The sequence below is a fragment of the Pungitius pungitius genome, chromosome 1, assembly GCF_949316345.1.
Source record: "Pungitius pungitius chromosome 1, fPunPun2.1, whole genome shotgun sequence".
NCBI classification, from domain to species: Eukaryota; Metazoa; Chordata; class Actinopteri; order Perciformes; family Gasterosteidae; genus Pungitius; species Pungitius pungitius.
This window is the reverse complement of record NC_084900.1, coordinates 4,227,188-4,255,152: the sequence shown is the minus strand read 5'-3', so window position 1 is coordinate 4,255,152 and position 27,965 is coordinate 4,227,188. Positions and strand designations below refer to the sequence as shown.

Below are 27,965 nucleotides of genomic sequence, written 5' to 3'. Positions count from 1 at the left end.
GAAGACAAAGAAGTGCCATTTCGTTACAGGAGTACTTGTGAAACCACTTAATTTGTTGTGTGTCTATATAATGAGTAACACAACTGTAGGCGGGACAAACTAGTGAGGAGGCTTTCGCTGACAGAATAGTGCAGATATTCTTTCACACGCTGCACAAGTGGACGCTAAACGCCCAACTACGTTAAAGAAATGTTCGTGTTTGTACTTTTGAAACTGTCCTGTCATCAATTTAAAAGAGGGAACACTCCAAGTCAGAGTAAACTACACTAAACTGTGATTTTGTGTCCTTCAGTGTTTCTTTGAATCCACCAGAGGGAGCTGAAGCTCAAAAGTCATCCATCAACAAGTGAAATCATTGCACAGCACATTCTCCATTTTTGGTTTCCATATTTTACTTTTTCTACTTTTGTTTTTTTTAATGTTTTTCATCCTGCACAGAAATTATCGCAATATTATCTATTATATATATAAAATATATGATTTACTCTAATCAAACTGGCCTGTCAGAGGAATAAACAACCTGGTACCAACGTGATAATGACTAATAGCAGGTTTTACATTTTACACCAACTTAAGATGAAATGATGATACCGCTCTGAGAGGCGCGTGTTTCTGCTGCAAACAGCATTGCTTGTTTTAATGTTCTTTTGTTTGCCGTCTGATCCCATTTGAGTTCGTCTTAATCTATAAAGTCACTCATTAATAAGTTAATCAACCAATTTGGTGATATTTCCCTGTGGAGTAAAGGAGGACGTAACTTCAAAATGGGCTTATTGTTACTTTTTCTCTAAACACATTAGCTGGCTGTTGTCTTCATCCTCACATCAATCACAGTGTGATTATATACCTGATGGGTGCGGTAATCTAATTAAAAACCTTTCATTCTGATGTCACAAGAGGAGTCCATTGAGCCCCTCCCCCTCCCCTCTCCTCTCCTCCTATGACTGGTTTCCTTCAAGGTACAGTGGGATAAACCAGAAGTACATAAAAACCAGAAGTGGCATCAGCTGAGAGAGACGCGCCGCGGAGGAAACCGATGCGTAAAGGCGCAGAAGCACGAAGGAGCGGATTTCTTCAGCGCAGAAGAGAGAGAGAGAGAGAAAAACCAGGAGGAGCTGCTGAGGAGAGGTGAACACCGTCAGACTTTACACGGTTGTTTGACACCCCACCAGGAGGAGAGCGAAGCGCCTCTGGAGAAGGTGAGTCTCTCCACACGAAGCGGACTTTTTGTGCATCTACGCGGGGGCTTTCTTTTGGTGACATGTGCACTGATACGAAGTGTGCAACGCAGAATATTTATTAATCATCAAGCTGTGATGTCAGCCCACGTTTGCTTTGCCATTTAATTCCAATCACGTGTAGTGACTGGAGTCGCTTATTATTTCAAAGTGTATGAAACATCCCTTTACGGGTTGTTAAAGTTACAGAGAAGCCCAAAGCTCAAAGTCCATCTTTCCCAGATTTGAATAAAACCCCCTATGATAAGAAAACGGTTTCTTTCAATGATCCCTGAAAAGAACAGGAGATGAGTCATTTCCCCCCCCCCCTCCCCCCCTCTATAAAGAACTCTGATTTAGAAAGTGACCTTGAGTAACTCAAGAAGGACCAACGTTGCTTATCAGCAGCTTTTGGACCTTTGCACCGTCTGTCGTGCGAGAGCCTCAACCTCTGAGTGTCTGTGGCAGGCGTTTGATCACACGCAGGACGCCTCAGTGTCCTGTCCTGTCCTCCTCCTCCTCCTCCTCCTCCTCCTCCTCCTCCTCCTCCTCCTTTGCTCCTCTGCTCCTCTGGGAACCCCACGTGCTGCCGATCCGTCGCTGCCTCAAGGTACCCCGACTTCTCACTAACTCATCTCCACGTTGAGCCTTTGTTCGCTTGGTCATAGATGGCATTGAGTCTTTGGCGATCATCTTGAAACTCTCAAAGTAGCGCGGCCCTCTCTCTGGCCTTCGGGGGCTCCTTTTAATCCAATCGTTTCGATTTGTGACGTTGTTTTCTCGCCTCTGCGTTCGAGGCCGCGATCGCCAGCCACGCAGAAAGAAAGGTGAAAGGAGCACGTGTGTCTCATCAAGCTCCACGCACGCCGAGGATGGTGAACTTTGGAAAAGCACGTGACCGCCCCCCCCCCTCCCCCTCCCCCTCCCCCCCCCCCACTCTGCTGACTCTCAGCGTGTCTTTATGTGTGTGTGAGTCGGCGGATCGGTGGGCAGCTAGGAGTCCAAAGCGTTCTCAGTCTGTAATTCTTCCCCCCCACCACCCCCCACCACCCCCCCGGGTCCCAGTGTGGTTACTAATGAAGAGCCGGTGTTTTCAGGCATGTGGCGTGTTTGCTCCCCTATCTCTTCTCTCTGTCAATACACTCAACCTTAAAAGGCCATTTGCTGTGCGGCCTAATGGCGCTCCGATCAAACCCCACAGTGTCCGAACCAGTTTGGTGTGGTTTCCCCTTTTTTTTTTTTTTTTTTTTTTTTTTGTTGTTGCATGTTTGTTCCCACATTAGTAACCTTTGCATGTAAATGTGTTTTTGTTTGACCACATTCGGACACAACACAACTGTTTTCTGTACGTCGCCGTGGTAACCGCATCACTGATGCGACCCGTGTTCCTTTCCGCAGATGGCAGGGGAGGATCACAGATAGTTGGGGGGGCGGGGGGGGGGGGGGGGATATTTAAGTCTTCTGTCTTGCGTCGAGGCTCGAAATCTTCACCTGTGACTGAAACCGCTCTCTCCCCCTTTTGCCAAAAAATCAAGCGAACTGGAAACGCGAACAATGGCGGCGTCCTACAGCCCCGCCGCCACGCGGGAGGAGAGCAACGGCGCCAAGCCGAAGAGCCCGGACGAGTCCATGCAGCTGAAGAAGGAGATCTCCCTCCTGAACGGCGTGTGCCTGATCGTGGGCAACATGATCGGCTCGGGGATCTTCGTCTCGCCCAAGGGCGTCCTCATCCACAGCGCCTCCTACGGCCTCTCGCTGGTGGTGTGGACCGTCGGCGGCATCTTCTCCGTGTTCGGCGCCCTGTGCTACGCCGAGCTGGGCACCACCATCACCAAGTCCGGGGCCTCCTACGCGTACATCCTGGAGGCCTTCGGGGGTTTCATGGCCTTCATCCGCCTGTGGACGTCCCTGTTGATCATCGAGCCGACCAGCCAGGCCATCATCGCCATCACCTTCTCCAACTACATGGTGCAGCCCATCTTCCCCACCTGCATAGCTCCGTACTCGGCCAACAGGCTGCTGGCTGCTGCCTGCATATGTGAGTACACGTCTGTGTGTGTGTGTGTGTGTGTGTGTGTTTGTGTTTGAGGCAGGGCCGGGTCTAGACAGGCATGTATGAGGGGGCAGCCACAAATCTTGAGGGGGCATTGTGCTTAGTTTATGTGCTTAGTAGATTTAGTTCGAGGGGGCACAACATTTATTTGAGGGGGCCAGGCCCCCTCCTGCCCCTGCCTAGACCCGGCCCTGGTTTGAGGGACATGGGAGGATAGTGATGATGTTTCCCCATCTGCGAGAGAGCACGTGAGCTTTTCAGACTGGAGAAGTGAAAAAAGTGCGACAGCAGTGCTCCGGTCAGCACGTCTGTGGCACAGAGAACAGGAAGTGAGGCGGTTTTACTCAACCTTCAGATTCGGGAACGCTCGGCGTGACGTCTCTCTCTCTCTCTCGAAAACGGGAAGACCCCGATTCACCGCTTATGCCCGTCGCTGCGGCAACGGCAACCGAACCGTGGGTACGAGTTGAACCCGCACAGATTGCCGAGGTAACTAGAACACAATGTGTAACCGAGAAAGAGCAAAGCTGACGGGCGGAATTAATCAAACTAATAAGAAGTTCCGCCCCAAACTGCTCACCGAGGCGACCGAAGCTCAGCTGAGACCGAGACGGTTGCGCCTCACAGACAAAGCACCTGGTGCTATTTTGCGCCGAACATGAGGTATTCGCCCCCCCCCCCCCCCCCCCCCCCCCGCCCCCCCACGCGGGCATTCTTGAAGTCCCACGTGCACATGAACACTTGGGCCATGCACCGATGCACCGATAAGCAGCGCGGAGGAGGAGGAGGACAGGCTGATAAGCGGTGAGGTGAAGTCCTGCATTGAGACTCTGACCTCAACGTCAAACTAACTTCCTGCCACCGACGGCCTTTTTTTTCTCCTTGTCATCCTGCGGCTATTGATACATTTTCACAGGTGTTTTTTTTGTTTTAGAAAAGAAGCAGAAGAGAGCAGAACTTTTCATGAAAAAAAAAAGCATTAACATTGAATTGCATGTATTTGTCTTTACCTCTGGATAGCTAATCCAAGAGGACAGAAGGCCTCGTTCTCAGGATAAAGCTAGAGTTCATTTCCTCGGTGTTTAATAATTCTGAAGGTCTACGAATATATGACATCCCCGTTGTACAGTGTCTGGAAATCTAGACTCATATTCTCAAATGTCCAGATGTTCATTCTTCATACCTTTTGGAGGCTCCTCCTAGCCAGGAAACATAGCTACTGCAAAACGACCACAATGCACTGCAGCGCGTCAGAAAAAGCGCACTTCTTCCCCCCCCTGATTCTCCACCATTAAACCTGCGAAAAGCCAGTTTCAGAAGACCTCCATCTCGCTTCACATCTGGACCCCATTTGACCTCCACTACCAGTTTCCCCCCCCCGATCTCCCACCCTTCTAACCTTTCACTGTCCAAACACCACGCCTCCACCTCTGTGCGGGGGCGAGGCCTCCGCTCTCCGCCGCTCACCACCGGTCGCCTCCGTCCGGGGCCGCATGTGTGTGTGTGTGTGTGTGTGCGCATGTGTGCGTGTGTGTGTGTGTGTGTTTTTGCCTCCTGTTGGGAACGGACCTGTTATGATCCTCCGTCCTGTCAAAGGTGGTGCAAGACGATAGTGTTATGATCCGCTCTCTCTCTCTCTCCGTGGTTGACGGCGGTCGTCTAAGGAGGAGGGGGTGGGGGGGGGGGGTGGGGGGTTAAATAGGTCCACTGCTCTGGGGGACGCGCAGAGTCGAGAGGAGGATTCAGTCGTGTCAACGTGGCCCTTTGAAATGAGGAAACGTGCTGGTTTATGAACTTGAAGGGCTCGTCGGCCGATAAGAGGCCAAAGGGAGATAAGTCACAGAAGGAAGCACGTAAACATGTTTCCCTTCCCCCCCCCCCCCCACCAACGTCAATGCTGCTTAAGATGAAGGAGGGCAATGAGGTGGAAAACCATCACAGCTCAGAGCGCTTTTACTATCAGTCACCGGGTCGCAAATCACCAGCCTTGAGCGGGGAGACGCGGGCCGCCGGGCCCTTTTCGCGGCGCTCCTTTAAAGCTGTTGACGCTACTCGAGGGCACACTGTGTGTGTGTGTGTGTGTGTGTGTGTGTCGTATGTGCTGCACTCAGCTGTTTCCTCGCCCGGTCTGCTTAAGTCAGCAGCAGCGTTTCCTTAAATCAGCCGTACTCTCTGACAGAAACACGCGCACTCCGTTTAAAGGGCAAATGTCGCCCGCTGACCCCGTGAGAGGATTTGTTTGTGTGTGTGTGTGTGTGTGTGCGTGTGAGAGTAACACATTTAGGCATCACCCATCTGCTCCGGTTGCTTCCACTCAGGTTTGCTGACCTTTGTGAACTGTGCGTACGTGAAGTGGGGCACACGGGTCCAGGACTTCTTCACCTACGCCAAAGTCATCGCTCTCATCGCCGTCATCATCACCGGCCTGGTGAAGATCGGACAAGGTCACTGACCAGAATACCCCCCCCCCCACCCCCCACACAATATCCTAAGGATTTAGGAAACACTGATGCTAATGCACCAAAACATCTGCTCACGTTGGGGATTTCCAGGTCACACGCAGAACTTTGAGGGCATGTTCGAAGGCTCGTCTCAGGACCCGGGACACATCGCTCTGGCTCTGTACTCGGCTCTGTTTTCCTACTCGGGATGGGACACCCTCAATTTCGTCACCGAGGAGATCAAGAACCCAGAGAGGTGAGGAGGTTTTACACTTAGCTTCGTTCAACCAACACATAATCCAAGCATAATCCTGTGAGTTTAAAATATTTTATTGAGAGCTGGGAATAATGGTTTAAAAAAAGACTTTGTGAACTGAAGATGTTGTTTTTTGTCCCGAACGTCCTGTTTGGTCCTGGGCACTTTTTTTTTTATAGTTAATCTCGTGTGATTTATCCTTATGAGTTCCGGAGGAAATGCTTCCCTTCCGGTGCATTTGAGGCCGCTGCAGGATGCAGGCCGCCAGCGGGTTCTGCTGCGGTCGGATCGACCTTCGTTCCATTGGCTTCCTGAAACTTCACCCAATCAGAAACAATCACCAACCTGTGTTCACACAGCCGAGCGTTGATCAAATGAAAACAAGGCTGCGCATGTGATTGGGTCACGAGCCGTTCCCCGGGGGTTCTCAGGCAGATTAAGTGGCAAACACCCCCAATTTATCACAACCCCCCCCCCCCCCCAATCCTCCCCCTCCCTTCCCCTTCGACCCCGGGGGGGTCGATCTGCTCTTGACCCCGACGCACTGAAGCTCACTCCCTCCTCACCTCTGACATCTCCTCTGCTTTGCTGCCCCCTGCTGTTGGCTCGCGTGGACTACAGGAACCTGCCGCTGGCCATCGGCATCTCCATGCCCATCGTCACGGTGATCTACATCCTGACCAACGTGGCCTACTACGCCATCCTCCCCATGAACGCCATCCTGGACAGCGACGCCGTGGCTGTGGTAGGCGCACGTGTCCTCCTCCTCTGGGGGAACCTTCTCGACCTTGCCTTTGTGTCTTTCTGGTGCAGCTTCTCACCTTCCCGCTCCTTCTCGCTCGCTCTCCCTCCACCAGACGTTTGCGGACCAGGTGTTCGGCGTCATGAACTGGACCATCCCCTTTGCCGTGGCTCTTTCCTGCTTCGGAGGCCTCAACGCCTCCATCCTGGCCTCCTCCAGGTCGGTGGGCCGTTTGACTCTTATTGTATTTATGTTTTACTCATCAGCACCTTGCTCCTCACTCATCACCCCCTGCTGTCACCTGTTTCTGTGTCTCCTAAAAAAAGGTTGTTCTTCGTGGGCTCCAGAGAGGGCCACCTGCCCGACTCCCTGTCCATGATCCACGTCCACCGCTACACCCCGGTCCCCGCCCTGCTCTTCAACGTCAGTTCTGAACCCTTCCCGTCTGGTCGTTTCTGTATCCGCCCCCCCCCCCCTCCTGTGGACTCTGCATTCATCCTAATCCCTGTGTGTTTCTGTCGTTTGCCTCTGCAGGGCCTCATGGCTCTGATATACCTGTGTGTGGAGGACGTCTTCAGGCTGATCAACTACTACAGCTTCAGCTACTGGTTCTTCGTTGGCCTGTCCATTTTGGGGCAACTGTACCTGCGCTGGAAGCAGCCGGACAGGAAGAGGCCGCTCAAGGTAAGCAGCGACGGCGTTTGGAAAGGTTCCCGAGAACGCGGGCGTTTGTGCACCTCTGACCGACCCCGCCCCCCCCCGCCCCCGCCTCTTCCCCTCCTCAGCTCAGCCTCTTCTTCCCCATCGTCTTCTGCGTGCTCTCGGTCTTCCTGGTGGTGGTGCCGCTCTACAGCGACACCGTCAACTCCCTGATCGGCATCGGCATCGCCCTGTCGGGGGTGCCCGTCTACTTCCTCTGCTGCTACACGCCGGCCAACAGGAGGCCGCTGCGGCTACGCATCCTCATTGGTGAGACGGAGCGTTTGGAAAACTTGCCCCCGAACATTTAAAGAAAGTGTTAAACGCGTTGGCTGGAGAAAGCTCAGGCGGGTTCAGGTGTCGCGGCCTGTGGAAAGTGCTTCTTCACGGTGTCTTCGCGTCTCTTTCAGCTAAAGGCGGCCTGCTGATTCAGAAGATGTGCTTCTCTGTTCTGACCGAAATGGACAAGACGGAGTAGATGTTGTTGTTTGGACCGACCGCCCCGGGCACCCCGTACCAGGCCGTACGCCACCACGAGGCCCCCCCCGCTGGACGCGACTATTTGGGCTCGAGCCGGACCCAGATCTCTGACCTGTCAATCATCACCCTGGGAGGGGGGGGGGTCATCTTAATGAACCGATGGCGCTCGTTGGCGAGTCTTGGCTCTGACGGACTGAGACTTCAGAGAACATTTTAACGCCCTCCCGAAGAAGGCAACACCTCTTTGTATCACAGAACTGTACGTATTAGTAGAGAATTATTTAATTATCAAGAGAAGTATTTTGTGTGAAATTATGTAACACCTTTCTGATTTTACTGGAAGGTTGCAAATTATTGTTCTGGTTAAATTTAGTGGACAAGAGAGCAGCTTTGAGCCATCCTGGTTATTAAATATTAACATTTTCACAAAAGGAAAATCAAACAGTAAGATAATACAATATGATAAACTGTGTTTTGTCTTTCCCTGTTCACTAATGTGAAGGAATGGTTCATCACGTTTTATACATTCAGCCGTGAGGTCTAGCAAAGCTAGGTTATTTTTACTAATTTACCTTTTTTTCTTGCGGCGTCCTACTCCATCTCGCCGTTGAGACGGTTGAGCTGAAAACATGTATTTATAATAAAATGACTTACTGACAACATGAATGTACTTGATTCCTTCTTTGTAGTTCAAGTGTGCCGACAGGGGAAGTGGATAAATATATAATATAATATAAAGAATCACCACAGCGGTAGTTTTGATGCAGATTTGACATTTTAATCAGAAGTATCCATAATGACAATCCCTTTCCCACCACGTCTTCTCTTCCATCCATAAATATGTGCATATCATTGTATTGTTGTGCCATCAGTGTGATTTATCCAATAGTGTCCTTCCATGGCCTCGCCTTGCCACTAGGCGGCTTGTTCTTAGGTGACGTTGCACTGATGGGGGAGTTCTGCTGCAGGGGATTCTGGGTAAAAGTCTGCCTCAGTGGACCTGCAGAGAGAAACAAAGACATTTAAATACCTTCAGTGTCATGTCAGTGATGGTAGACTTTATAAACAGTGTTCTCAGTAACTAACGTTGGCTTTCTTATCTATCGATTATGTCCATGAATTATCAATCGTTTGGTCTACAACATACCAGTAAATAGTGAACCAGCTTAAGTACAATTATATTAAATTGACCCTCATTGAAGATTAAAAAAACCCCTAAAAAACAGTCCACATTTTTGAAAATTAAATCAAAAGACGCTATTTTGGCTGTGATAGGGAATGTTGTTATTATCATCATATAAACGAGTAACTATTAAAAACAAACCCTTTTCATGTAATTTGCCAACATGGGTCTCATAAACCCAGATAACTCTGGTTCTTTAATTGAGAAAACTGGCTTTGGCAGCCAGGGGGCGCCACTCATCCAGTTTTAATTCAAGAAATCTCAAAGTACACTAAATGTTGTCCTTCTGTATTCTACAGAAAATTAATTCTACCGGTAAGAAACATGAAACAATCAAGGCTTTTTCGATAAGCAGGACATATATTTGCTGTAGCTACTAACCAAAAAGGTTGTTTGGGAAATTCCAGTAACTCAATATTATTGAGAAACAGCCTTAATGGCTGATTAAAGATAAAACTGTCACCGTGACGCTGATGTAGTACTGGCAGTACGGACCTTTAGCAGCGAGGTCCAGGTGATTTTTGATTCTTCTTTCTCTCTCTTCCAGCTGTTGGGCCAGCTGAGCATTTTTCCAGCCTGCAGACAAAAACAAAGACAGAAATAATGAAATCATAAACATCTCATGGACTAAAAATCAATCCATCAAATGTCCTTGAGAGCTAATTCATATAATGCCTGTGCAGACACCCACCTTTCTTCATGCTTTCTATCAGGCCGTCGTTTTGGGGAAGGTCAGAGGCCTTGTGTTTGATCCTCTCGGGGATCTTCAACTTGTTTCTGACCAACGGGTGTCTGAGCAGGGCGACTTGACCCAAGGAGAAGACGTTGGACGTCAGCCAGTACGTAAACACCGCCTGAGGGATGTTTGAGGGGAAAAGGAATTCACACAAAGACCAAAACATGCAAATGATGGTGAATTCAGGGTGCGGCGGCTGCATCCCTTCTTTGTAAAGCCACTGAAAGAATAAACTGTTGTGTGTGAACGACCGACTGACCGTGGGGAAGTTGATGGTGAGGGGGAGGATGATTAAGGGCATGATCCTGAACACGGTCTTCATGGCTCGCAGGTTTGGGTTGTCGATACCGGACTCTGCACCCAACTAAAAAGTGACGGAGCAACAATATGGAGATTATTAGAGTGGGATTACATTAAACAGATTAAAGCCTCCATAACACATTCTACAGTTACTCTGGTTGGGTGAAAGCGGGCTGACCTCCAGGATGAAGAACATAGTTCCAGTGACGGCCAGAGGCAGAATATAAAAAGGATCTGCTGCCGTCAGGTCTGTGAACCAGAGCAGGCCTCCGGTCTGCAAGCTGGGGACCGGCAGGTAGGCCATCTTCCTCAGCGCGATGAAGAAAGAGATGAACACTGGTGCCTGCAGGGACAGACACACAAGAGCTGTGACACAAACTCAACAGTAACATATATATACAAGTTCATCCAACGTTTTACACATATTTTATAAATGTCTATTATAAGTTTACTATCAAAGGTTTTGCTCATATATATTTTTTGGAAAAGGAAGCTATTAGTGCACATGAGTGAAGATGTTTAGGGGCCATGTGGTGCTGGCAAGATGTGGAGAAAAGTCTGATTACAGCGGCAGGTGTGAACCGTGTGATGGTTGTTACACCTTCTCACGCAGGTACGAACCGAACATCCAGTCTGCAATAGACCAGGGTGAGATGCTACGGGATCTGCAGTAATATTGCGATTAACTTTTCCAAATATATATTTCCCTTGAAATCAGAACCTGACGTGAATAATTAAGTTAAAGCCAAAAGCATGGAGTTAAGACCATGGTGTCATAGCAACACAAAACATGAACTAACAACATAATCCAGAAACCCATTTAAAGAAAAACTGACCTGCACCACAGGAATAAGGAAGCCACGGAGAGGATTTACATCATGCTTCTTCTGGAAAAGGTTCAGTTCAGAGTAGGCTTTGGCAACTGTAACGTGCAAACAACAAAAACAGCTCAGGACAAGTTGCTGCAGCAGATTTGAAACAAGCACACAAACCAACATCTAAATTGTGGTGAAGATGGACAAGAGAAACTTTACAATCAAATTTGTTTCCACTCTGTTTGGCCTCGTTCATCCTGGCGGTGAGTTTGCTCATCTCGGGCATAACATTGTTCAGCTTGGCTGCTTCCCTCTGGCCCTTCACGATGACCGGAAACACAGCCATCCGAGCCAACACCGTTCCTTTATGGCAGTGAGATGAAGAGAGACAGGTGGAAAAGGATCAGAAATGATCCCGCGTGTGGTGCAACCCGCCTTGACTACTTCCCCAGAATGCTTGAGTGTTGAAAGCTTGATTTAGAGTAAGTGTTGCTTACCGACAACAATGGCCCCCCACCAGGGCAAACCAAGATCCACGTGCATGAACTCTAACAGGTTCTGGATCAGCCCCACTGGTGTGTAGCCGGCCAGTCCCAGCTCCGCTAAACTGGTTTCTGTAGCCGCAGCCTGGAAGACCTCCACTGCAGTCGGTGCAGCGTCCATCATCTGCTCAATGGCTGGCTGCGACAAAACAGCGGCGGGGTCAGCGGATAAAAGCTCAGGGGAGGAATTCAAGAGAGGGGAGGAGAGGTCCACCAATGGTGTAGCCATGGAAACGGGTTCAACCGCAATCTGAAAATGGATTCACATCGCTAAAGGTTAAAATGTAACTAGAAGGCATTTGATAGATGGTTCTACTTCAGATGAGGGCTCCACCTGTTCAGTGATGGGTTGTGTGATGACCGGGGTCGGGTCAGCAGGGGGAGAGAAGGAGGAGGACTCCAGGCCCGGAGCTGCTCTGGTTCCATCCTCAGGCGGGACCTGGAAATTACCCATGGCAACAAGGTGAACAATTCACTCAAACAGCTTTAAAGCGTAAATAATGAAAATTATTAATTATTATATAATAATGCATTATCATCATTATATAATAATAATACTGATAATGCATTTAAGATACCCGTCATATCCTCCACATTTCATAAAAAATATGTTATCTCACCATCTCTATTTCAGATCTTTTACTGACATGGTTAAAAAAAATGTATCAAACTTGTACTACGGGTGACCTGAGTTTGATCTCAGAGAAGTGCTGCTCACTGGTGCTTCTCAGCAGCATCTTTGACCATCAGACTGACCACCCGTGTTCCAACTGACCTGTGAGCTGTTGTGTCTGACCGCCACGACGTTCACCCACAGGAACTTCCCATGGGGTCTGCGGCCCAGCAGAGTCCTGGTGGCGGGGCTGCATCCCTCAGAAGGTGTGTGCAGATGGGAGTTCTGGAGCAACCGCTGTTTGTGAGCCAGAGGGACGCAGTGTCAAGTGAGCCAAATGAATACAAGTACATATATATGTAAACAACATATAAATGTTCAGAAGCATCCATATCTACATCGTTAGCATCAAAAGGTCTGAGAATTCAAAAGGTCTGAGGTGAGTCACCTGCATATACATTACTGTCAACACTCACTGAGCATGAAATGGCACCTTAATATACTCCAGATAATATCTGCATCAAGCATTGATGCAGATATTAATACACAATATTACATGTCTTTAACGAGTCTGCCTGCAAAAAAACTTTAAAAAGTAACAGTCACAGTCGTGCAGCAGCTCTCAGATAAACATTCACCTGTGGTGAGAGCAGCTTGGTTTTGAACTAAAAAGGTTAGCAGGTTTAGCTTAAAACCGGTAAGAAGAACAAAGCTAATAGTGTTCAAGTGATTCTGGCTATAGTCCCATGCGGTTCCTGTTTAAAAACCCGCCGATGTAACACTTGTATAAGACCCGAGGCGAGCCTGGCGCTGTCAAAGTCACACAGAAGGCACACGGACTGAGCAGCGGGGATGCTAGCCGGCTAGCGAGTTAGCCTGTGAAAGTCGCAGTTTGCGTCTTTGGTTTAGGAGCAGGAATAACATGACACACGTGAAGACACTGAAGGGAACGTACGTGTTTCCAAATGTCTGAAAGGGGATGGCTGCCTCGGCTCGGTTTTCCACTCGGACTCAGGAAACGTCTCGCTAAGCGACCCGGAGTCACCCCGCTCCTGATGGCGGCCATCTTTGAGAGAAATACCTTTCTACGGGAAGCGCGAAGGGTCAATTACCCAGGGTTCGTACGTGGAAAAGTCATAGAATTTCATAAAGCTCATTTCCAGGCCTGGCAAAGTCATGGAAAAAATAAGAACACGCTGCTGTCTGCGGCGTGAGATGAGGCTGACCGCCCGGTGCTGGGGGCGTCAGGTGGTCCCGTCAACTACACCTCACGTCTCCGACATCCCCCATGGACATTTTTACTAGGGCTGAATGTTAACAAAACGACCGCAGAAATGTAACTGAGATTATCTCACATTGTATAGTGAGATGCTCTCACGTTGTATAGTGAGATGCTCTCACGTTGTATAGTGAGATGCTCTCACGTTGTATAGTGAGATGCTCTCACGTTGTATAGTGAGATGCTCTCATGTTGTATAGTGAGATGCTCTCATGTTGTATCGTGAGATGCTCTCACGCACACTAGTGAGATGGCATGAGTGTCAATATGTGTGTGTGAGAGTGTCTCAATAGTGTGTATGACAGGTTTCCATCTAGCATCTTGCCGGCGAAGATCAGCCGAACATCCTCCAGCCCTTCACAGACACACCGTAATTGCAGGTCTTAGCCTCTGATTGCAGTATCAACAGAAACCTCAACAAACTTCTTTTATCAACATTATCAAATCCTCAGTATGAACGATGTAGCTAAGTACTAAAATGTTAATCTTAAATACCACATTGATGTATTTGGAGTTTTTATGTATAGCTTATATATTTGTATTCAATTTTATTGGTTAGCCCAACTAACAATAGCCAGTGTAGTCAAACATTATGAAGCTTGCCACTGCCTGTCAATGTATAACTGTTATTCTTCCTCTTCCTTGCAAGAAATAAACGGAAAATACAACTTTAATTCACAAGAGACTTTAAAACATGAGAAAATTTTCCACAATAAATGTAAATGCAGTTGCATATTCAGTTTTGAAATCTGCTGTTAATAGCTGGGATTCAACTGATATTCCAGTATGACAGGTTGGCATCGGTCACAAGTATCTGTTTGCCATTACGCATTATGTTGGAATATGGAACAATTATTTTGAAATATATGGGGTTTCTTTTTTTAAAGACAAATAATGTGTTATAAGCAACTAACACCACAGTGTGCTGCAATAAAATAATACTTTTCAAAATGTAATGCGATTCAAACAGGGATGATGCAGGAATCCAGAGGCGCCACCCTGCATTTACATGGCTTCTTGTAAGTGTTAATTAAGGCAAACTGAAGTGAAAGAGAAAACAAACAAATCATAGGTGCAGTTGGTAATTGGGACATTCAGCCTCTTACACCACCTCTCACTGCGCGTTGAGGGCACACAGAGATACGACCCGAGAGACAAAACTCTCAAGTTCGTCAACAGACCAAATGATCTGGATCCACTATGTGAGCACATAACATTTATCTTTCAGTTATTGCAATAATCCTTAATTCATGTTGTGTGGTGCCTGTGTTGCTTATATCCATTAAGTCAAGCTGGTTTTCCTTAGTTTATACCTAAACATGGAAGCATCTGGCAGCCTTTATTATAGAATTTTTCTGGATATGACTAATGGTGAGTTCAACGTCTGCGCTTGCTGCTGTGTTTCTCAGCATCGAAGGAGGGAGACCAGAGTCTCCGGGCAGAGATGTCCTGCGGTCATGCCGTCACCCCAGAGTCTCTCACTGCCTGGTGCCGCAGTCTGCTGGATCAGGTACTTTCTCCTCCGCCTCTTTAACAGAGCACGAAAGGGGAACTTTCTCTCCATGTCAGATTGCATGTAGGGAGGCTCTAACAGTTCTGACCACATCTTCAAATGACAATATAACATGTTTCAGGGCCAGCACACATTTAAGTGCCCTGCTTTGAAGGAAGGCACCTTGAAGAGGTGTGATGCTGTGTGGTCTTACCAAGAGGTAAGGAGACTGGCCGCGCTGACACCTGAAGAGATGCAGTACTTTAAGGAGAACATAACACGTCTGGCTGCAGCAAAGTACTGTGAATTTAAAACAGTGAGTGTCTCGGTGTTATCTCCACCTCCGACTGATTTGCTGAGTTCACCACCGATTTTCCCCCCTTTCGTTTTTACTTATTATGATTTTCGCCACAAAAAATTATGGGATGGAACGATTGAGATGAAAATTGATTCCACAGGTAAAATTGCATTGAGCCACTGTAATTATTACGAATCAGTGTTTGTTAGAATTAAACAAAACATTTTAAGTCGCAGGCAGGCAGATTTTGTTTTAGTTGGCCAGAGCTGTGCTAGCTGATTCCTCCTGCTTCCATTCTTTGTGCTAAGCTAAGCTAAAAGGTGCAGCTAAAATGACAAAAAATGAATTAAACTTTCCCATGAGTGTCTCTTACATTCTTTCCAACAGTGTCCCAAGTGTAAGCTGTGTGGAGCAAGAAGACCGGAGGAACCTCGCCATTGAGTGCACACTCTGCACAGTGGATGAGGGGGAACATTACCACTTCTGCTGGCAGTATCTGAAGACATGGAAGGGTGCAGCGCCCCGCTCTGACCGCTGTGACAACGACGGCTGCATCAACCACTACCTTCAGCTCCTCAAGAACTGCGGGACCACCAACTTCTCTCTGGCAGGGAGGGTCCTTCAGTGTCCTTCCATCCGGGCCTGTCCCACATGCGGCCAGAGGGTGGAGCACGACAACACAGGCTGCATGAACATCATTTGTCCTCACTGCCAGGTTGAGTTCTGCTTTGTGTGCTTAAAGCTCACTCGCAAGTGCCAGAAGATGAGTTCCAACTTCACCGGCGCAGAAAGTGCTGTCTTTGCTGTAAAATATTATAAATAGATAATCCACTTTCCATGAACTATCTAATCAATTAAGAGATACATACTGTGCAACACCAGTGAACAGTTGGGTTGCTGAAGAAGTTATGTAACGTTGATCAATAAAGAAATGAGAACGATGTAATGCCAGCGTACAACTGTAATTTAAAAACCAATAAATTGAGAATTAACAATGCATACAACTTATTGTATCCAATGTAATGTAATCAGCTAATGCATGCATGTAATATTACCATTTACATTGACCAAGAGACTTTCTCCTCATTACACCGCTTTATCTATGTACTCTAAATAACTAGTCACCTTGAACGCACCAGAAGACGTCATGTGCTCAGGGGCGTGGAGCACCAATCACCATAGAAGAACTCTTATTAGACCAATAGGATAGTTAGCACACCCTTTTAGAGTCTAGAAATAGTTTATTTGTAGATCACATTGTGAGCATTAAACATAAGAACTATATTCCCAAGAATGTTGTAAAAAGCACAAAATTAATGTTTCCATTGTAAATTACTTATCTCTGTCCATGGTTTGTTAAAAGGAGCTCAGTCAACTTTTGTTGAGCTACTGAGGTGTTTCTACCTCCGGGATTACCAATGACAATTTATTCTTTGAAACTGGCCTGCTCCAGACCAGGCTAAGAGCCAGGCTAAGATTAATCCTACAGCCTCATGTGTTTAACAGTTATAACGGTGTTTTTTGAATGTGGGAAGCCTCGCATTAAGACATACATCGCTTTATTCAAGACGCTGCGCTACTTGCAGGTGTTACACACCTACTGGTTTTTACAGCTACTGGTTTCCTACGCGTGCGTGTTTGTGTTTACCCGACAGCAGCAGGTGTGTCTGCGTCGGTTTTCCTGATTCGTCACATATTTCTGAAAATCTATAAAACGCATCACAAATACATTGCAGCGTTTAGGGTTGTATAAGTGAGCGCTACATCACACCCACGTATGAAAACATTTATTTAAGAAAATATACTAATTTAACGTTACATGGACTTTGCATGCCGCTAAATACACAACTAAGATTGGCTTGTGCCGTTCCGAAAAATGATCCGACCATCGACCAACCTACCCAGTGAGCATTTTTGGTTGAAAAGACGTTGAATAAACGTCTATGCCCGACGTTGAAAAGACGTTGCAAAATGGTTTAAAAGTTTTTTCAAAGTCTATTCGTTGACGTTGAAAAGAGACTATGTTTAGACCACATTTCAACGTAATATTTAATACAGTAAAATGTCGTCCTCTACTTTGTGCTATTTTATAGGTTCAAAAAGAAATTACTTATATATATATATTTGTACGTTTACCACCGATATTAAAAATCACGTTGAAAACGGGTCTAAACATAGATGTCTTTTCAAAGTCGACGTTGAAAAGACTTTCAGGCAATCACAGGACAAGGCAGGAAGTGAAGCTAACCCAGGGACACAAGAGACATGAAACTACAAAATAAAACAGGAAGAACCAAACTCTGACAGTATCTGTGTTTGGATCACATTTGATTTCAGTATTTCCGTCATCATATTCTACCAAACTCTCAATGCTGCCTTCAGAGCTTCCTTCTAAAGTTGTTATTCTGAAGTTATTTGTCACAGTCATTTCTTGAACACCATTTCTAGTTTCTACATCACTTATTTTTCCTTGATATTTTGACTTCTTTGAATTACGTCTTCCTTCCACAGTATCCTCACTGAGTGCAGTAGTTGCTTTTGATGGTTGAGACTTTTCAACACGGCCATCTCCTCTGTTCTCTGTCACTCTGCTACTTCCTGCTCTTCTAAGAACAGCCTCTGCTCCATCAACACATTCATTGTCTCCTTTGGCCCTCATTGCTGCACCAACATCTTTCTGTGTTGTACCACACTCTGAACTTCCGTTCTGATCCTGTTCTTGTCTGTCTGATGCACCTTTCCTGTGTGCATGCTCATCAACCCCTCTCTCTTGTTGCTGGTCTCCCTTCACATCCCTCTCCTCGACCCTCAGATTGCTTTGATAAAACCTGCTTTCAACACGTTGTTTATTCTGTTCATCCTTTGGGCGGTTTGGTTTACTTTTACCGACTGTCTTGCCTTCAATGCCATCATAGCATCCGGCAATTATTGTCAACGGCTTTGCTCCCTCTGCTTTCATCTTTTCTCCAACTTCCTGTTCAACAGGTCTGAAGTCATCTGGACTGACTACATGTTTCTCTTCCTGATCGTCATACATGTTTAGTCTTACATGATTGAAACGTTCATCATCCTGAGGCTCTGCATACCCGTCTGGGTACTTTGTTGAACTTATTCCTCCTTTCCTTTCCCATTTGTCTGTGTTTACAACAATTTCCATTTTTTCCTCGTCTTTCTGTCCGTCAACACAAACCTGCTGAGGTTGCATGTTGCTAACTCCCTGTATTTGCTTTGTGTTCTGCATGTCTTTCCCCTCCAGACCCTCCTGTGGTCTGCTGTGTCTAACATCACCTGTTCTGATGGTGCCATCATACGGATCATTGATATTTTCTCCAAGTTGAGTTTTCCAGACATCAACAATGTCTTTAAATCCTGCTTCTTCATTTATTTTTATGGAACAAGCTCCTGGAGGTTCATTATCTGCCTTTGCTGCCTCCTCAACCTGCTGGCTTCTCTCTACAGGATCTTTACACTGGTCATTGAGAATATCATTGGTAGCAGGGGGGACGCCTCCAGGAGAAGACATCTCTCCGATCTTCTGAGTACAAGTGTCAGCAACTTGCACTGGAAAACAGGTAGAAAAGAAATGAAGGCAAAGTAGCAAGTCATCTCAACTCTGCAAATCATTAACAGTCAAAATGTCTGTTTTCAACACTCAAACTCAAACCTCTTCAGCAGAAGCATCAAAACCTCTGGATGACTCTTTATTTCAAATGTCTGAAAAATACAGATCCACAACATTTGTTACTTTGTTAAATTATAAAAATCAGACACACACTTTCTCATTACTCACAATGGTAGCATCAGATTTGGCCTCACACACATCACAGTACATCTGGTCTTCTCCTCTGAAATGTGAAGCTCTGAAACATTCCTCAATGCCGTCCTCCTGATAAGAAGCCCCCGTGTTATTGGTGTGTGAATCAATTCATCAATATAAAAGCATGTAACTTTGTATCACCATATAGATCTACGATTTTATTTCAAAGATGATTCAGTTGAAGGACAATAAATCGTCATAACTAAAAGGTCCTATTTAATGCGTGTACAGTGTTAATTAATGTCTTCTCATGGACATTTTGACATCTCACAACATAACAATGTTACTGAGCAACATGCTTGAGAGTGAGAGTTCATCAACAAGGCCGAATGAACGTAAAAGTGAAATTACACAGAAAATACATTTAATTCTGTCTACACACCGACTACGTTTACATGCATGGTCACAAATATTTAGTCTGATTAAGAAAATATTTGTATATTTTTATTGTCAACTTAAAACTACATAACTTTGTGGTTGGCAGGTTTTGATGTTTCTTACCACGCTGTAGTCTCCACTGTAGAAATTCCCCAAAGCAAGAAGATGATTCCAGAATGCCTCGTTAGTGTCAGTCCCAGTATGACATGTAGAACATCTGGCCTTTTGAGTCGACTCTCCGTGGAAGATCTGAATGAACATAGCTGGTAAACAAAGTATTTCTATTAAATTACAGAATTACATAATCCATATTTTTGTAATTCTTTAAACAAGGATGTAAGTTGATGATCAATAAACTCAGTGCCAGGGTTGTCACAGACGTGTCTGTATAAAATAAAGACACAGTGGGGTAAATACATCAGTGACTGCAGCTTCAATGATTTTAGAATGAATTACATGAAGGAACGTTTGAGTTTGGAAAAAAACCTTTCCACAGCTTCTCTGAAGTCTTCGGTCATGAAAAGCACCTGCAGGACGCTGTTCAGGTAACTTGTTGCCCCTTGGTTCTTCAAGCCGTGGTACTTTGTAGCTGCCAGGAGCAGGTTGTTAAACATACAGCTAAATTGCATATTTGCATTCAGTCCATTGTATAGCTCAGTTTATCTTATCTTTGTAGCTGCTGAGAGCAGATTGATAACAATGCAGCTAAATTGCATTACTGTCTTCACCATCATAGAGCTCAGTTCATCTCACCTGGATTGGGCCACATAGTGTAGAAAAGCTGTCGACCTCGGTCCCTCTGGTCTATTTTGAATCCTGTTGATCAGCTGTCTCTGTCCGCTGCTTTACTTTCAGGCTACAAAGCAGCTGGTAATCACTTAGTGGCAATAAATATAAAAAAAACATACTCAGAATGACTGTGAGCTCACATTTAGTTGACACCAACTGCGGCGATCTTTATTGATGTCGCCATCAGGCCATCAGAGGAAGCGTAGGAAGTTGACATGATCCTTCACCACTCTAACTTGATGGAACATTCCCTTGATGTCTGTCGTAAGGGCAATAGGACCTTGACGAAAGCGAATGATTCACACCTAGCAAGGTGTTTGTCAAATCAGGCCCCTGCAAGAGTTCCTTATTCAATGAGGCTCCAGCATAAGTTGAGGCACAGTTAAACACAACACGCAGTGTTTTCTTTTACGGGTGATAAACACTGTGATGCGGTATATTATATTACATTACATGTCATTTAGCTGACGCTTTTATCCAAAGCGACTTACAGTAAGTGCATTTCCAGAGATACAAACTCAGAAGAACAAGTAACAAGAAAGTACATTTATCATCAAATAAGCAGTTTCAAAACATGTTATAGAAAAGTGCTATTATAAATACAGTTTAAGTGCTACCATTTGTTAGTGCTACTGTTTACCTTGACTAAAACACTAGCAGAGTCTAAAAAAGTGTGTCTTGAGTTTTCGACGGAAGATGTAGAGGCTCTCTGCAGTCCTGATGTCATCGGAGAGCTCGTTCCACCATCTGGGAGCCAGGACAGCAAAGAGTCGCGATCTAGCCGAGTGCTTTTCTCTCAGTGAGGGAGGAACAAGCAGCTTGGCAGATGCAGATCGGTGTGCGGGTTGGGATGTAGGGTTTCACCATGTCCTGGATGTAGATTGGTCCCGATCCATTCACAGCATTGTACTTCAGTACCAATGTTTTGAACTGGATGCGGGCAGCCACTAGTAACCAATGAAGTGAACGGAGAAGTGGTGTGGGAGTATTTCGGAAGGTTGAAGACCAGTCGAGCTGCTGCAATCTGGATGAGCTGCAGTGGTCGAATGGCGGCAGCAGGGAGACCTGCCAGGAGAGAGTTACAGTAGTGAAGGCGGGAGATGACAAGCCTGAATCAGTACCTGCGCCGCCTCTGAGTGAGAAGGGGTCGTATTCTCCTGATGTTGTAGAGCGTGTATCTACAGGATCGTGTTGTCGCTGCGATGTTGGCAGTCAGGGAGAGTTGGGAGTCAAGTGTCACGCCGAGTTTCCTGGCATTCTGAGTGGGCGTTAACACTGAGTCGCCGAAGTTAACAGTCAGGTCCTGAGTGGGAGAGTTTTTTTCAGGGAAGAAAAGTAGTTCGGTCTTGTCGGGGTTGATCTTTAGGTGATGAGCGGACATCCACTGGGAGATGTTAGTCAGACATGCAGAGATCCGTGCCGCTACCTGAGTGTCCGAGTCGGGGAAGGAGAGAATTAGTTGGGTGCGAACCATGCGAGCCAATGACGGAGCCAAGGGAGTTGGTGTAAATTGAGAAGAGGAGGGGAACCAGGACGGAGCCCTGAGGAACTCCAGTAGTAAGAGAACAAGGTTCTGACACCGATCCTCTCCAAGTTACCCGGTAGGTGCGACCATCAAGGTGGGATGAGAGAAGAGAGAGCGCGGATCCTGTGACACCAAGTTCCTGAAGGGCAGAGATAAGGATCTGGTGGTTTACTGTGTCGAATGCTGCAGAAAGGTCCAGAAGGATGAGGACGGAGGAGAGAGGCGGCTCTAGCAGCGTGGAGTTGCTATACCACACTTTCCCCTCTTCAGGTTCCAACTCTTCCCATGGCACAATTTCTGAGTTGCCTTCTGCGCTGACATTGCTCATGAACTCCTTGTACTCATTATAGAATGACTGATCTCACAAATCTTTTCAGCAAGTATAGCACTCGCTGCTGGGCCACCTGTTGGGCATTCTGACATCAGGGTTACGAAAAGGTAATCAAGTGGTAGTGTCCATCTTTTAGCACAGCAGAGTTTGACATGGTTTCCATAAACTGTTTATCTTCCAGACATTTCCGTTTGTTCGTCGCAGTGTTGTTCCACAAAATCCTGATTATACTGTCTGATGAACATTTCTTCCAAACTGCTTACAGATATGCAGTTCACTTGCGCAAAAGCAGAATTTTGCCCATCACCACATTCATAGTTACTGAGTGGACCATTGATGACCCACCCAGGACGAGTTAGCATAGCATAGGGCCCACTACCCTCACTACTTTCCAAAGTTCCAGTGCTTTAGGAGCATTCACACCGATAAGCAGCCCAATGCTTGCATCGATCAGTGGCAATTCAACATCCTTCAAGTAAGTTCCATTTCCTTACATCTTCCTCTTTAGGCATGTTTTCTTTGGTGATAGGTATTGACTTTTGTGTACATACATCAGGCAGTTTCAGATAAGTAAGAAATTGTCAATCCAGAGTGCTTATTAGGTACTTACAGGCTTTTCCTGTCCCATGTTTTTGAGCAGTATTTCCACTTTCTTTCCAGTTCCATTTAACTGCATCATCAACGCCTCAGTGCAAAATGTGGCAGAGCTGCCCAGATCGAGGAAGGAATACGTCTCCACAATTTTGGTTCCATTGTCCAACTTTACTTTCACTGGGACGACAGACAGTGCACACTCTTTTGCTCTGGCCCCAGTATGGTTCTCAGCTTCGAAGGACACCAGAGCTGTTGACATTATTGTTTCTTTAGATTCAGGCTTATTCATTTGAGACTGTTTGGGGGGTATGTGAAGAATGGTTGGATGGTTCTCTTCACACATTTCACATGACATTCGTTCAGCGCAGCTTTTACTCATGTGCCCATGTCTCAAGCATCCAAAACATAAGGCTTTAGACTTGATGAAGTCCATCTTTTCTTTGTTGGGTTTTTCTTTGAATGCCTCACACAAGTCAATGAAATGGTTTCTATCACAAAACAAGCAGTGGGTTTGGAGTGCATTTTCCTTTTCAGGCTTTGATTTCAAGTTCCAATTCAACGGTGTTTTGCCATTGGACTGTTCTGACACCAGAGCGACAGAGATATGGCAGGAATTCAGCTTCCTGAACCGGGTTTCTGTTACATTTCCATTGTAACCTGAAGTTGTTTTTTCTGAGTTTCCCCAAACACATCCTGACTGATTATTCAACCATCGACACCTGCTGCTGCCTGCACACCCGGTCCTGATTACCATCCCCTTCACCATTTAAGCCGTGACCAGACTACCAGTCCCTGGTATTTATTATTAGTATTAGTAATAAAGCAAACTTGATTTCTCAAAGTTATGAAAAGTCAGTGTTTGTTTTTTCAATATCACTAACCAGCTACCCGTTTCCCTGCCTGCAGCTCCTCCCTTGGATCGCCCTTTCCCCCTGCCTAGCCGTTGACCCCACTCCAGCCCCCACTCATCCCCACCCAATCGGACCAGACCTTCCCCACACTTTTTCCATAATAAATACCCACCTTTCATTTTGATTCTTCTGTGGTCTGCTTTTGGGTTCCTGTCCTGGACGATTCGTGACCAGATAGAAAAGTTACTGCCTTTGGGCTTGTGAGCTGCTTTTGTTGCTGTAAAGGTTGCCTTCTCCCTTGGGTTTTGGGCCTCTCCAAAGACAGGATCCAATGCGGTTGCTGCCTGCTTTTGTATAAACTCAAGAAGATCATTGAATCTTGGCCTACGCTTGCACTTCTCTCCTATGTTAAACACAGCAATGCGCCACTTGTCGCGCAATCTGAAAGGCAATTTTGACACAAGCATTCGCATATTGCTTGAGTTTTCTAATTCATCAATGTGACCAACTTCATCCATGGTGTTGAAGCAGCTTTGAAAGTACAACGCATAAGCTCGTAAAGCAGAAGCATCATCTGGTTTGATAACTGACCAATTCAGAGCTTTATCCATGAATGCAGATGTTATTTTAACTTTATTACCAATGTTCCATTCCAGCTGAGTCTTTGCTTCATCATATTGTCACAGGGCGTGGTGCAGGTCGGAGGCAGGGAGGACTCAGACGCAGGGTCTACAGGTTTTCAAAAAAAAAGTGCTCTTTAACCCACAGAAAAGACGTGCTCAAACAACAGATAGACTAACAATGACACAACAGGCACACAGGGCTTAGATACACTAGGGAGGTGCAGGTGATTGGCAGAGGTGTGGACTCGAGTCATGTGACTTGGACTCGAGTCAGACTCGAGTCATGAATTTGATGACTTGAGACTCGACTCGACAAAACGTACAAAGACTTGCAACTCGACTTGGACTTGAATACCGATGACTCGTGACTTGACTTGGACTCGAGCCTTTTGACTCGAGAAGACTTGCTACTTCCCATGAAAACTGGGGGAAAACATTTTCACACCACCGCGCCGCTCTGTTTATCTGCATCTGTCAAAAAAATGTGCGCCAGCTGTATGCAGAGAGCGCTGCCTGAGCAACATCCAATCACTGCAGTCCATTTGACCGTATCAACGAGACAGCTCGTTCATGGTTACAAAAATCGGGATTTTTGAACCCGGATTCAGACTCCGATGGAAATCCTCGCCAATATTATGTCAACGTCCGTTTTAAAGTAGTGTAATGAGCTGAGTTAAAGTTATTAGTTAATCAGTTATGCAGATGTTGCATGTGTTCACGTTATGCTCTGTTACCAGCTGTAGTTACGCGAGACAACCCGAGTTTTGGGGGGCCGTGTATGCGGAAGTGTTCGTTCGGCGTGGTGACGGCCAAGTGACCGAAGTTGAGTTGTTTTATTTAAATAAAGCCAGTCATCGCCTCCTTATTTACGCTGCAGCATTGGGGTGAGCGTTACAGTACTATAACACAGTCACAGTCGATCCACCGTTACCCTTCCCTTCGTAGTCTAGGTCTGTGAGGCAGCGCACCATCACCCAGGGTTCCCCGTCCCCACTATAATAAAATGACTCGAAATGACTCGAAACTAAAATGGTACGACTTGTGACTCGACTTGAGACTTGTTAGTGGTGACTCGTGACTCGACTTGGGACTTGCTTCGTCTTTGACTCGACTTGACTCGGGACTCGAGGGCAATGACTTGAGACTTGCTTGTGACTTGCCTAACAGTGACTTGATCCCACCTCTGGTGATTGGACACAGGTGGAAACAATCAGGCAATCACAGGACAAGGCAGGAAGTGAAGCTAACCCAGGGACACAAGAGACATGAAACTACAAAATACAACAGGAAACAGAGCCAAACCGTGACACATATGCTGTACTTGGATCCATGTGCATGCAACTGCGCACTAGGCACCTGGGTTGACCAGTTGTAAATTGCTCTAAATAATAAAGACGGTCCTGCATGTTGTCAGTTTGGGCTTCTATGCCTTGCTCAAAGGCTTTGATGAAAGATCTGAAATGAAGAGGATTGCCATCAAAAATGGGAATTGTCACAGGTGGTAGGGGGGACATTCTTTGCTGTGTAACAAGCATTTCAGTAATCTGGTTGTGCTTTCTCATTACCTCAGCAAGAGCACCGCTTCCAGCATCAACAGGGACTTTTGGGGGAATATGCACTGGACTGCGTTCTGTTGTAAGTCTAGGTGACACTCATTAATGGGCGGTTCAGGTGACAAATTAACAATCCTCCTAAAGTTCAAGGAAATGGCACTCCAACATTCAAATAAAGAAACAATACAATCATGTAACACAGTCAAAGTAACCCAGGGCCAATCCAAACTTTATGTCTGGAAAAAATGTCAAAAACGGCTACAACATTCCAGCCCCTAATTCTTGTTCAAACAAGCAATTACCAAACACAAGTAGCCATTTTCATATATTACTTTGGGTGCATAGTCAAACTCGTTGCCCTCTTTAGAAGAAGAAGAAGAAGATCCTTGACATTTTTCTTGAGTTTTTCCTGAGGACACCTGTGGGGATGCAATTGTAATGTAATTTATTGAATTGACTTTGCACTTAAAGTAATATATGAAAATGGCTACTTGTGTTTTGTAATTGCTTGTTAGAACAAGAATTTGGGGCCGGAATGTTGTAGCCGTTTTTGACTTAAATGTGGCGGCCTTTCTAACATTCCTAATTTTCCAATTGTAAGATCCAGTCAAGGCCGTGGGTCTGGTCAGCCGGTAGTGGATTACGCACGCTCGATACTCCAAGATTTTCAAAAAACTGTATCTTTTACGTGCCTCTAGACCCAACATTTGGCTACCCACTCATCTTCTTCTGAGCTGTCCAGGTGACACCACTAATAACCCATCCAGGTGAGAGTAAACGAGCCATCCGGGTGACACTCCAAAATGGGAGGTTCAGGTGACAAATTAACAATCCTCCTAAAGTTCAAGGAAATGGCACTCCAATATTCAAATAAAGAAACAATACAATCATGTAACACAGTCAAAGTAACCCAGGGCCAATCCAAACTTTATGTCTGGAAAAAATGTCAAAAACGGCTACAACACCAACAGACAGTACCTCTGTCTCCTCTAAATGCCTCAGTGTATTTTCTTTTTCACCAGTAGAGAAAAAACGGCAGCACTGCTGCTTTTAGGGTGGGACAGGAATTTATTTTACAAGGATACAGTTCACACGGCTGGTAAGGAAGTTCAAGAATATGGAACAAATGTGTATTTTTCGTGAATAAATATAAATTAAATCACAGGCCCATGATGCAGCTTGTCCTCTGTCTTCTCTCTGTTTTACCGGAGGACACGAACGCATCATTTTCAGATGTCTGATGCATTTTTTGCATTTTTGGATCATCTACTTTATCCATAAAAAGCATATTACAGAATACCTAAAGGCTTGTAGTGAATTGTAATATGTATTGCTAATAAAGACTGTAAGTCTATTACTAACTTTGTATTGAATTATGTTTTTGTTTTTGTTTAAAATTAAACCAATAAGACATTATAGTGATATTATTTCATGCATAGGATTATTCATGTTCTCTTATTCTGCTCTATGGCACTAAAATCAAAACAAACAAACAAAACACATGATGGACTCTTAACAGATGATGATTGGCAAAATGTGAAACTTTCCAACATTGTATAAAATAATCATAAGGGCACATTTCTCACAATTTTTCACAAATGAAAATACAAGTTATAATATGTTAAAAATAATAATATAAAAACTCAAAAAGACAAAGTTAGTATTATAGTTTACAGGTTGACTGTCTCCTTTTAATAGAAAGTATAAAAGGAAAAAAATACACAGTTAATTTTGAAGCCCCCAGATATGGCTGGGTATGGCTGCATCAGCGCCATTGAACATCTAATAAATAAGAAGCAACAAAAGGGCGAAACCAAACCACTCTGTCCAAGTGTCATGTGAATTATTGCAAATATGCAACAGACTGAAAGTGAAAATCAAATGTCGGGAACTTTATGCAAGCTGTTCTTGTTGTTCTCACAACTACTTCCTTTAGGGCATTCTCAGCTCATACCTTGAAAATGAGTCTCTGACAAAGAAGTATTATTATCTCAAAGATGCATTTCCTGGTTCAAAGTGTTCTTTAAACGTGTACATGATGTACTTGGGTGAGGTCAAACCAGAAGAACAACATGAAGAAAGGTGATAGCAAAGGGAGGATGACAAATAACCCTGAACACAGACTTTGAACACAGGTTAAGTGATCAATACCAGTGCCTGCTCAAAAAAGATTTGGGGATTCAAATGACTTACTATTAACATATTATCCAAAGCAACATCCAACATATTTATAGAATTCACAACTTTTCTTAAAACTTGAATGTTATTTTACTTCACATCCATCCTAAAACATAATCTCCTTTTATCTGTTTAAGTAGAAAATATATTTTGTTATTTCAAAAATAGTTTTACGGCAAA

At 45.4% G+C, this 27,965-nt stretch overlaps 2 protein-coding genes and 2 pseudogenes across 2 annotated transcripts; 2 read left to right on the top strand and 2 right to left on the bottom strand.

Moving 5' to 3' along the window:
• The first annotated feature begins 972 nt into the window (after positions 1-972).
• Positions 973-8,549, top strand: slc7a7 (solute carrier family 7 member 7). The gene is made up of 10 exons (XM_037480317.2): positions 973-1,199; positions 2,753-3,255; positions 5,589-5,714; positions 5,823-5,967; positions 6,589-6,712; positions 6,825-6,928; positions 7,036-7,132; positions 7,244-7,393; positions 7,495-7,678; positions 7,819-8,549. The coding sequence occupies exons 2-10, from the start codon at positions 2,772-2,774 to the stop codon at positions 7,884-7,886; spliced, it is 1,482 nt and encodes a 493-aa protein (XP_037336214.1). The 5' UTR covers positions 973-1,199; positions 2,753-2,771; the 3' UTR covers positions 7,887-8,549.
• A 101-nt stretch (positions 8,550-8,650) lies between these two features.
• Positions 8,651-13,168, bottom strand: oxa1l (OXA1L mitochondrial inner membrane protein). The gene is made up of 11 exons (XM_037480794.2): positions 13,033-13,168; positions 12,240-12,374; positions 11,799-11,903; positions 11,420-11,714; positions 11,142-11,285; positions 10,944-11,029; positions 10,286-10,450; positions 10,067-10,171; positions 9,763-9,925; positions 9,567-9,647; positions 8,651-8,888 (listed from the first exon to the last, which is right to left on the bottom strand). Exons 1-11 carry the CDS (start codon positions 13,141-13,143, stop codon positions 8,767-8,769), a joined length of 1,512 nt encoding a protein of 503 aa, XP_037336691.2. The 5' UTR covers positions 13,144-13,168; the 3' UTR covers positions 8,651-8,766.
• Positions 13,169-14,331: 1,163 nt separating this feature from the next.
• Positions 14,332-15,969, top strand: LOC134133022 (uncharacterized; annotated as a pseudogene).
• A 4,814-nt stretch (positions 15,970-20,783) lies between these two features.
• On the bottom strand, positions 20,784-21,976 carry LOC134133021 (uncharacterized; annotated as a pseudogene).
• Between the last annotated feature and the right edge of the window lie 5,989 nt (positions 21,977-27,965).